The following is a 12005-nucleotide window of genomic DNA, read 5'->3' on the forward strand; positions in this document are numbered from 1 at the left end:
TTAAACATCCGATGTTTGCGACTACCCTTACGCTTGCTGGCGTAGGTTTTGAAAGCGTTTTCAGTGCACCAACCATATAAGAGGCGGTGGGCGGTAGACTGGTGTCCTCGTGTATTTACCATATTTGTGTCGGGACGTTAGAAGCAACACTGAAATCGGCAGTAATTTCGCAAAAAATGGCCGACCCTTTTTTTTGTTCGGTGTCAAATAGTATGGCAGTCTGGCCCGGCAGCGGCTGCGAAAAGTGATCGACCAATCGTTCAAATCTTCGATAAAAAGATTTTGGACAGACTGGCTTCGTCATGCGTTTGGAGCCCTTTTCTCCAATGGGTCATCGCACTCTGATGTTAACTCAACATTTTGGTAAGTCTAGGACTCTTTCAAAGCGAAGGCACAGCGCAACATTTAGTAAAAAAACGAAGGCCAGATCGCATTTAGTTAAATGCTCATATTTTAGATTCCATCGCTGATAAAAGTTTTTAGTGCGTTGTACGCGAGCTCCTCGAAATGTCCAATTACACGCAGAACTTCATGCACCGAGGAACGAGGTCATTGCCCACGTTCGTTTCGCTAAGCGACTTTATTTTTTAAAAAAAAAAGGTTCTCAGAAAATTGTTTTAATATTTTACAAACTTGGTCTCTTGTGAAGGGTCTCAGAGGTCACTAAAGTTAGCGCTCAACTGGTGACGCCATTTTCAAATTTTTTTTCGACAATAGTAAGAAGACCGCGGAAAAGCTTAACACGTCCTTCGCCACTTCTTCAGTCGAATCACCCAGTGGCTGTATTTAGAAAGTATCATTGAAAGATACAATTTACTCGTCTGCTTTTCTTCATGATGTGGATGAAAAAGCTTGGCAGTCGGCTCTGTTTAGTATGAAGTGGACTAGATGATCTGGAGCAGATGGAATTACCCTTTGGCTTTCTCCAATTAACTTTTCGTCTTTAAAACACGTGCTTCTTTTTATGACGAACGGTTTCATAAGGACACGCAAGATTAAGAAAGAGATCAAAGTGGCTATTGCATGACCCATTTTTAAGGGCGGAAACCAAATGTGATAGAGAATTACCGCCCCATATCAATATTGCCTGTCTTGGTAAACCGGTTAGAAGAGCACCTATTTCTTGTGATGAGCAGTTTTTTGGGCAGCCACCTGATGATATCCAAATCGCAATATGGTTGTGTACCTCAGAAGGGCACGCAACTGCTCCTAGACGACAATACCGATTATTTGAACGGAGCGTTTCAGGATACTGTTTTTTCTGTGTGTGTGTGTGTGCGTGTGCATACCGTTGACCATTCAATTTTTCTGCGTAAATTGTTTAATTTTGGTCTTCGGAAGCTTTTTTTTTTCTTTTTAACTACTGGGCGTTTTCAGAAAAAGATCGAACAAACATGTCCATGACCATGTTTAATTTTGATGAAAGATATATATTTTGATGGCTTCATGCCGACAAAAATAAAACCAATCCTTGTTTTAAAAAAAAAATGTTTGTCTCTGCGAAAAAAAAGTTGTAAGCACCCTCTCAGTGACGTGCGCGTTTTGCGTATCGCCCGATGTTGGCATTTCGGGCGTCTTCTCCCAAACAACTGTTCTGGCTACGGGTCTAGAAATATTCACTGACAAATCAGGCATAACAAGAATTGACAAAAAATATTAATCACCGAGTATTAGAGTAGCTATTTTGAGAATAAAAATTGCGCAATAACGCTCTGGATTAAAGAATATTTTTTTCCGTATCTCTAGAAGCTAAGGTCTCAAACCTTTGCCAGCCGGATGCTCCGTATATAGTTCATCTTTGCGTGAAATATTGTTTTCTTGGTTAGCGGGAGGGATCTACGAGAATCGCTCACACGGGGCATTTAGTTTAAAATGCTTTATTTTGAAAATCATTTAAAAAAGGCTATATTTAATATTATTTAAACTCTCCGAAATTGACGTTTATAGTATCTAATAACAGAGTCGGCAAAAACATAATACAATATTTTTGTGGCTTTTAAGTTATAAAACGAGAAATATGGCCAAATTGACGCTAACGCGGTTGCCAGAAATGTGGCGTGCACTTACCAGCTCTTCACAATTTCATCATCATTAAAAAGCGTAAAACGGCTACGGGGTGGTCAGGAAAAGACAAATTGAGAGCTCAGAGGTGGACGGTAGTTTGTAGGGAAAATTTCGTATACATTTTCGTACAACCGACCTAAAAATGCCCATGGACCGGAGCGATAGAGGTGCGCCACCCTGTAACATGCTTCGCGGTGCCTGTTTCAACAGCCGGCGTATGGCGTCTCCGTCTACGCGACGTAAAGGAAGCAACCGGAGCGACTTTGCAAACGAATCAGCCTACAACCCTGGCGGTAACATGATCTAGGAGGTAGGGCGCGGCAGACCCTGAACCTGTGTCGCCTGTGAGCGCCAATAGATCCACCGCCGCGGAGGGCCGCACAAGTACTACAATCTGTTTTCACTGCTATGAACTGGTTTATTGACAACTGTATCAAAGTTAACTCCTCAAAAACTAGTTTAGTATGCTTTAGAAATTCTTTAAAACAAACTGTGACGAACATTCCTTTGTTAATTCATACCTCTGAATGTGCTTCTTGTTCCTGTACGACGGATTCTTCTGTCAATTCAGGGAAATACATTGGCGTTTATTTTAACAGCGACCTTGCTTGGAACACCTACATGTCCTGTATTTTTAGCAAATTCAGAAGTGCTGCCTGGCGTTTGAACACCAGTAGACGTCTTGCGCCGATCTGTGTGCGCTGCGCTATTGCCAGCAGTCTTGCATACTGCGTTTTAAGATACGGAATTACTACCGTATTTACTCGAGTAATAGCCGCACTGCCTATGAAGAAAACCCGTGGGTGCTCTTTTCCGCGGAGCACGCAGATTGCCAATCACCGCGATCGAGACCACGATTCCAGCTGTTTACAGTACAGAGATAACGTCTTCGTGCGAAGGTACCATCTGTGAAGGTTGCATTTGAATGGATAATTGTGTTCTATGTTTTTTATGCGAAATGCAATGATTGGCTGTATATGTGTTCTGTGGGAAAGCCGTCGCAAGGGTCTTGTTCATAAACACTTTAAAAAAGGTTAGTGCGTCTACTTTCACCCGCAACACTCGGAGAGCCAATCAACGCAACTTACGGAGGCAGCTCAGCGAATGACAATGTCGAAACATACGTTTAGACCAAAAAACGCATTTTGAGTTGTGACATTAAGCAATGCAAAACGTCACGCTTCCATATCATAATGTCACAACTCAGACTGCGTTTTTTGGTCTAAACATATGTTTCGGCCCTGTCATTCGCTGAGCTGCATCCGTAAGGTGCGGTGATTGGATCTCCGAGTATTGTGCGGGAAAGCAGACGCACGGGCTTTTTTTAGAGTGTACAGTGCCGCTTTCACTCGAGTAAATACGGTATTTTTTTCCAATTGCCCCATAAGATCACAAGTACGGATTATAATATTCTGCGGAACTTACTGAAGAGCGTGGCGTATAACTGTGATTTGACAGAATGCGGAAATATTTTTGAGTATCTTGGGTTACCTTTCTTTCAAAAGTTGTTCGTGAATTCAGTAATTTAGCGCCACTTTTGGATGGATGATTAAAAAAAAAAAAAACATTCATGTCCTTCCGAGTTCTAAGAGATTGTTCTCGCTATGTTTTGCCTCGTTCTTATACTCGCTACGGTCAAGCTACTCGTGATATTTATGTCCCGAACATATTTAATTCACTTCCTGGTGACAGTTTTACGCTTACCTCAAAAAAGCAACTAAAAAACTTCCTGATTGATTGGATTCCACATTAACTGTTCGTTAATGTTTTCTTACCTTTATTTTGACAACCTTGTCGGAACTTTTTTAATTTACCTGTATATATCTCTATAATGTTCCATCCGGTCCACTGTGATTGACTATCTCTGTCCGTGGCATGTATATATTTATATGTATACTCTTTATGTGTCGCTACATGTAGCTGTACATATGTCTATAATGTTTCTACCGGCCCACTGTGATTGACTGTCTGTATGCGTGCCATGTACAAAGTGACTGACTGCCCACCGCTCCCCCCCCCCCCCCCCCCCCGGACAAATATGATTGTTTATCTGTGTTAGTTTCTTAACTAAATATGTATATAATGACTTACTGCCTCTTCCGGGCTATGCCCCACAAGCCTACTTTGGCTTTGACGAGCCCGAAAATATCGACAACAAACATGAAAGCAGAATAATAATAATAATTATTATTAATATTATTATTTCGCTGATGAGGGAAATACTTACTATTTCTTTTCTTTCGTATCGTAACTCATTATAGTGTAATTTGCGGTTTTGTTCGTTTTGTCTGTGATATTTGCTGTTGTGGAGAAACATTTCTGATCAAGGGGAATGCTGCTGCGAAACAACAAAAAATACGTCTCATTTGATGTTTCTTCTAGGACCTGCAATCATCAAAACAAAACATTTCTTATTATTTTCCAAATATTACGGAAAGACGCGTGGCAGGGCCAACTAAATAGGGCACTTATACCCGTGCCACACGGGCCACTCGAATGCCATTTACAGCAAATGACATGCGTGTGATCGACGAATGGGTTCGCGATCTGTCGCGCGTGATTGGCCCCACGCTCGGGGTGTCGCGCGCTGATTGGCCGATCGTTCAAATGTCATTCGTTGTAAATGGCATTCGAGTTACCCGTGCGGCACGGGTATTACTCACATTTAAGCATTCGTTTCCTGTCAACAGTAAACATCAGGCATTGCCCCACTTTAAATCACAACAAAGTAATAATTTTCGTCTGTAATGAATGCATGCCCTTCAATGAACGCTCATACACAAAGAACAAATGGAACGCTTGTATCACTATCATTGGTTTCAACATGACTACAACATAAATGTGCTCGTGCCGTTACATTACGTGCAAGCGCGTATTTGTGTAACCGTACAGCATAATTATATGGTTATGGAGAACAAACACCTGCTAACGACGCCGCTAATTTTAAACATGTCTAGCTCGCACATTTGTAGGTATGATATTTCTTTAGTACAAAATGCATACTCGAAAAATTAATTTGCGTATGGTCATCCCATGCTTTTAGGAAACGATAGTTGACGAGTCTCTAGCGCTCCTTGGATTTATGTTTAATCATATTTTAGTTATTTCTGCCTTCTTCGTTTTTTTTTTTTTTTTTTTTTTTTTTTTTTTTTAAAGTATTATTGTTTGTAAAAATGATAGGGCGATAATGTGCCATACTCTTCGGTCTGTAGTCCCCACCCAGTGTATAGTCCACAGGGGTTAATTTGGGGTCAAAATAAAAGATTTTGCTTAGATAGTCCTCAACGGGTGCATTGTCCGCACTTAGTGTAGAGTCCTTTCGGTTCAATTCCGGTTCAGTTTCGGGGAGCAAGAATAAAGGTTCGAACCGGTTCGAACCGGTTTGAACCGCTAAATTGCCAATATATTTTCCGCGCTGTTTTGGCAATAGACACTATTTCAACCTTGAAACGAGTGACTGTATCGTTGTTTTTATTATTATTATTCGCACTATTATTTTTATTTTCAAATATAAAAAAAAATTGCGATCTTTAATCTCGACGACACAGTAAATGAAAAGCTAAATTAACATTGAAAAACGTTGTGTTTACATGATTCGTCTATTTATTTACCTCAGTCGCGTATATTTTACTTGAACGGTAAGGTCATCAGTCTGGTAGGTCGCCTAAAATACCCGTGATTAGTACAAATTTACGTCGAGTATCAAAAGTTGAATCCTATTTGTTCTCTTAAACTTAGGACTTAATTACAGTACATGAAATTATGAAATTGGCAGCTCCTCGCCATATATATTGTGAAATCTAGTTTAGGAAATACGTTGCACAATATATATGATGAAAGCACAACTGAGCTGAAATAAGCCATATTTTCAAACTACCACGAATGTATTAAGACGAGCCCTTTCATTCTACTTTTGATAGAGACACTAAGCAGCAATCACAAGGTTTGTTTTCCTGACCAACATTGTTTACACTCAGCAGCGTGATGTAGGCTAATCATCATCCAGAAGAGAGTGATCAAAGTTGTTCACTCTAATCTATTCGCACTTTCGTACTCAGATCCAATCTGTCCTAAAATAGCGCCTACCCACGTGAACATTTTCGACATATCCTGGCGTTTAACGTTTGTTTTTGACAAGACGGGCGGTCACTCCAATTTGCAAATAAGTATCACTTTTGCTAATTTGTCATTTATTGTTAAATAGATCGCAGTAGTATTTCATACTCTTCTCGACACTGCAACTACTTAATAAGTCACTTTCTGACGGTCTGCCTGCGCAGTCATCATAGTTTGTGTCAGGAACACATATGTCAGGAACACATTTATGCGTCAGGAACACATTTATGAGTCGGGAACAGGGAGTTTTTTTTAAAAATCATCTTCAAACTCAGAAATTTGTTTAAGTCTCTCTCAAATCACTTACAGACTTGCATATCAATGATAAAAACGCCGGAAAATACTTGCAGGGCATATTTCAGACAATTTTAGGTGCATTTACTTATGATGTACATCTTTAAGGCGATTGGTATTTATTTATGTTGTCCAATCTTCAGTCAGTAAATATATTCGTATTATGATCAATAAATTGGACTGTATGAAGTTCACATAAACACTTGAGACCGACATGAGAGGACGATACTCGAAAAAACGCCATCTGTTGAGTCTCCAGAAACGGGCTTTTTTTTTTCGCTTTTTGGCCGTGAGAAACATCGGGCCGCGGGGTATGCCAAACAAATCACATCTCCATGTGGTGAATGATGTTGATTGGGGCGAAGCTATGGTTGTGCTGATGATACTGATTTTATTGTTCACAGCTAGTGTTGATGGTGCTTTATGGTCGGTAAAATGCAGAGGCAGTGGTTCTTCTAGCGGATCAGCTTGGATCCGCTAGAAGCCGTGAAAACGCATCCCCACCGCTTAAGTCAACGGTCCATGCCAGAAAGAGAATGTGTGTTATGGAACGTGGTTATATTCGCATTTGAGCATTTGACCGCACCGCTCTCTCCTGTATAGACGTTGAGCGGCTACATGCAGCGTTTCATCCATGACAGACAGATGGGATGGCAATCGCTGTGAGCACGGACGCCGGACGGATGGACAAGGCTAGATCCTAAGGTGCTTCGACCCTAAAAGAATTATGTGCTCACTAATGCTGATGCTAAAAAAATAGACCTGAAGGCAAATACACTACATCTGGAGGAAAAGAGATAATAAATAGTACTATAAAAATTTTCAAACACAACGGCTTATTGAAAAAAGAAATGCATAGAAATGCATGAAATAATGTTCCTAATTACATATGAATAGCGCGAAGGGCAGACAATATATTTCTAACAGAAATCACATTTGGACATAGGTTTGCACGAACTCGTAACTTTGAAAAGTACAGCCTTAGCATTCTAATATTTTAATCGGCTTTATGTGCACTTGTTTTGGGCCCTGACTTTACAACGCTGTATTTTATCAGTCGGGCGCACTATATCCTTTTATTAGGCTGCCGCATATCATTGCGAGACCACTATATATACTGCACAACTTTACAATTTGGACATTCAACTTTGCTAGTGTTGAGAACATCGCATTTCACCAGAAAACAGAACTGTTTAATATGTTATGTGACGACATCGCCATAAAATTATAGCGCGAAAGACTAGGACAGGAAGGAACAATGAAACAGGGCAGTCTCATCATTTCTTCCTGTCCTAGCCTTTTGCGCGATACATTCGTAATGAATAACCAAATTTGGTAATGAATAACCACCTGTTAATTTTAATTATAAAGACGTCATCGCACTATAGGTTGGTTGTCATTGTGATTTGCTCTTGCTGAGAAAATAAAAGAGAGCAATGCATAATGCACGCTGCAGAAGGTTCGCGCTCCGTGCAAGACCTTGCATTCGGGATACACCAATCATTCTTGCGTGGTGTTGCGCCGTGAATATCGGCGAAAGCGTCTGGCAACACGAAAACACGCTTTCGGGCATTTCTTGCAGGAGAGATTTTGCAAACAAAATATTTTTCCGAATAACGCGTTCTGCTCTTGGCCGAAGATGCGGAGCAGAGAAAACATTAAAACAAAGTATGTTTTTAAGACTCCCTCCCCCCCTCTTTTTTTTAGAGCGCAGCTCTTAGGCGTTTGTTTCCGGGTTGAGCGGCGTAGGCGTCGCTGTCGGCGTCGGGGTAAGCGCGCTAAATTTAGAGGGAAAATTGAGTTCAGTTTCTCCGCTAGATTTAGCGGGCAAATTCAGTTTCTCCCTAGATTTAACACCAATTCAATTTCCCGCTAAATTTAACGGGAAATTTAATTGGTGTTGAGGGCACGTGACGTCAATTTTCCCGCTAAATCTAGCGGAGAAACTGAATTTGTTTATAGGTGATGTGACCCCAAGTCATGTGATGTCATTTTCCCCTTTAAATTTAGCGAGGAAACTGAATTGGAGGAGGAGAGGAGAGGAGGGAATGGAAGAGGGAGGGGGATGAGAGGAAGAGGAGAGGAGGAGGGGGTACGGAGAGGGAGGACGGCACGCCCTCCCCTCCGTACCCTCCCTTCCTCGTCCTCATGACCAGCGCTCTAATTTCGCATCACAGAGATTTTGGAATCCTCTTTCGTTTTTCTTCTTTTTTCGATAGTCCTCCAGAGAATACCTTTCTTTCCTGTGGGACTCCCTCCTCTGTATTATATTTGAGCCATTTGTTAACAGGGATCCTCCATTTCTCTTATTTTACTCCCCCAAACTGTGAAGTATATACAATATATGAAGGTGGTCAAAGCTTAGGGAAGAACATGAGAACGACACTCCTGTAAGACTTTGAGCGGCTGCCAACGTTCGGCTGTACCTCTTAGGCCACTAGGATCTTCCTTCTCATGTATCTCTCCCGTACACAGTTGTAGTTCTATTTATCGGCGGAACAAAAAGTCAAATTTAGCCCTTTCAATGCTTCTCTTCTCGGGGACAACTTTCTGAAACAGTTCAGCAACAACGAAAACATGTTTGGGTGCCTCAATGATGTGTACCTGTAAAATGGGTCCTGCAACAATTTTTGTACTTTCAGTGAATACCCATAAGAGCCAATTCCTGACGGTGATAACTTGCAGAAACACCCATGAGTTCTCGTCTCCGCTCAATGGCAGGCGTTGAAAAAATAAAGGAGAGAAGCAGCTTTCCCCTCCTCAACTCGCAATTAGAACGAGCGGACAGGTCTTCATTAAAGGCATGCGCTGTGTTTGGCAAAGAATAAATTATGGGTTGAGCTTTAGACATTGTCAGAGTCCGGCTATTCTCACATCTGATTGAAAGCGAACCGTTACCCGAATGTTTGGCGATGCTAATTGCCACGAACCCGAGCAGTCGACTCGGGCTCATGAAAACGGAGGTCGTCAAGGTGTCACGTGACTCGCGGTGAAAGGTCGTAATGCCATGGGACGTCAGGGTATCAACAACGCAGTAATAAATCTACAATCAAATTTGGGGGTTTTACGTGCCAAACCAACGACGGGCATCTGGCACGCCCCAGCGGAGGACTGAGGATTAATTTGGACCACCTGGGGATCTTTTGACGTGCAACCGAAAGCTCGGTTACACGGCGCCTTCTCCGCAATAAGCCTCCGCCAGATTGCCGGCACCTCGGCCGGGATTCGAACCCGCCACATGGGGATCCGTAGGCCGGCGCTCTCGCCTCAGAGCCACCGAGACGAGAGCGCCGCCTCGGAGCCACAGAGGTGGCGCTAATAAATCTAGTGACGTTGTAAACTTAAGTCGACATTTGTCGCGTGACTACTTCCCGTGGCCACGTGACGTGACATTACTTGACAGCATGCCTTGACATCATGACGTCACGTGACCACACGACACATGATTAATCATTGTGACAATACAAAAGCGCCACGAAAACCCACAAGTTCTCATGCATTGCGATTCGGTATATGGCAATTTGATCTCTACATATGAATACAACTCCCAATTTCTATTTCTCTGACATTCATTTTGCAATAAAAAAAAATTAAAATTAACTTATACCGTTTTGAACCGGTTACTTTCATGATGTTTCCTGTGCAGTGCCGGGTCAGTTTCAAGATGGCGGCCACGCCTATCGTCCAAGCGGACGCATCCCGAACTACTACCCAAGCTAGGACGCGCTACCTGAAATCACCGGTGAGACATGGTTGTATAAAAAGAATAAAAATTGTGCGACAAAACCTTGTAAACTAAAGAGTTTAAAAAACATCATGTGCCTGTCATTCTGTACTAATCTTCAATAAATGCTCCTAGAAAAAGAACATTTTCCGTTTCTTTTTACGCAAAAACATGCTTTCTGAAAGCTCATATTAACCACACACACACAAAAAAAAAGTTGAACAGTTATTTTTTTCCCCCTCGAGTCCGAGAGTTTCGGTACTCTGGGAACATTCAGTGACTCTATCAGTAGCCATATAAAGCAACTTTCATGCCTCAACTCGTTTCTAAAGGGCGGCGCTGTTATCGCATTCAGCTGGGTCTCGGTAAACACCAGTGGTCGAGGTTTCGGGGGTGAGTTTCCCAACTGAGTGTTTCGGTAACGTTGGGTTCGGTCCAAAATAACGGTTTGGTTCCGGTTTGGTACCTACACCACGCGCTTCACGCGAATGGCTCCGCTCCCAACACTACCTCGTATTCTAGTTCACTGTAGTTTTATTCTAACCATGGAGGTAGGAAGAAGAGGCGATACAGCGACTCAAGCCAGCCAAACGAGAAAACCCCAAGTGAAGCCGGAAGTGGAGGACGCGGTCGGTGGAACGGCCCCCAGGGTGACCAAAACCACACCGAAGCCACTGCTAGTGCCAAACCAGGTGTCTCTTCCATCCAATACCGTCTTTAGGTTCCGGTGATCGTTGGGGGCGTGTCCCTCTGAACCGGAAAACTCACGACCTCAATTCGACTTCAGAACACCTCAATGATGGTAACTTTAGTGCGCTTCCTACGCGCTCCAAGTGATTCTGGTATTTACTCATTTAGCAGTTTTCGATGATACTCAGCAAGTCCCTGATAGGAATCATATCTTTATCTTCAATCAATAAAAATGGTAATGAGCAAATTTTAGTTAATAAACTGATTTATCGTGATGCTTATCGATTATGTATTTCTGACCGTGTAACTCACCTGCACAGTCCGCATAAATATAACTTTCTTGTCTTTAAAAAAAAAAAAAAAGTAAAATCTTAAGAATACAGCCTGTATTTCGTCCCCCACCCCCTCCTATCTTAATCACATACCTGCCATGCATCTTGCAGAGACCCAAGATCTGGGTGGTTGAAGGCAGGGTTGTTTTCCGGGTTTTTTATGGTCATTTCCTCCGTCCAGTGATAGCTTGGCGTCCATTTCTCGTACTGCGCCCAGACCTCAGCCGCGGCGAAATATGCGAACAACAATACGCAGTGGAGGCCCATTACAACGTATTCTTTCCGCATTCACTCCTCGTTTGAGATCGACTGATCACTGCCCAAATGTTAAATAAGTTCCTATTTTTTGTTGTTGTTATCTCAAAATACAGCAGTAGCGGTTCATAGCTGACGTTTGTGACGAGACTCTCTTAAGGGAAAAGCATTGTTCAGACAGGCTGCGTTAACATGCGAGACAAGTGCTCGTAATACACAACGGAGTAAAAATAAAAAGCCAGAAGTAGCTTCGGGAAGCAATTATGAATTTAAGTTTTTCCGATTCCCTCGTCGCTTTGGTTTCTGTGGTTGCATCTCACACAAATGCCTAAAACAGCCTTGAAGCGACAGGAAAAACAAAGTCACACTTCGCCTACTACGTCGTGAGAATGAACTCAAAATTAACCTGACGAGGTTTATAAGAAGGGAAAGAAAACAGTAACTATTCCACAGATGGTTGTCTTCCAAATCAATGCAATCACTCAGTTTTTATCGCTTCCTAGCTTGCACTGGCGTGGGGTGATTATTAT

At 42.2% G+C, this 12005-nt stretch overlaps 1 protein-coding gene across 1 annotated transcript in view; it reads right to left on the bottom strand.

The window, feature by feature from the left end:
* The window catches only part of LOC120850089, a 36077-nt gene extending 24569 nt beyond the window's left edge, over positions 1-11508 (bottom strand). Inside the window, exons 1-2 of the mRNA XM_042293995.1 lie at positions 11314-11508; positions 4292-4449 (exon numbers count right to left, since the gene is read on the bottom strand). Of these exons, the coding sequence (XP_042149929.1) occupies positions 4292-4449; positions 11314-11508 (353 nt within the window). The remainder of the gene's footprint in view (positions 1-4291; positions 4450-11313) is intronic.
* Between the last annotated feature and the right edge of the window lie 497 nt (positions 11509-12005).

The sequence above is a fragment of the Ixodes scapularis genome, unplaced genomic scaffold, assembly GCF_016920785.2.
Source record: "Ixodes scapularis isolate PalLabHiFi unplaced genomic scaffold, ASM1692078v2 PGA_scaffold5__190_contigs__length_132052651, whole genome shotgun sequence".
Taxonomy (NCBI): Eukaryota; Metazoa; Arthropoda; class Arachnida; order Ixodida; family Ixodidae; genus Ixodes; species Ixodes scapularis.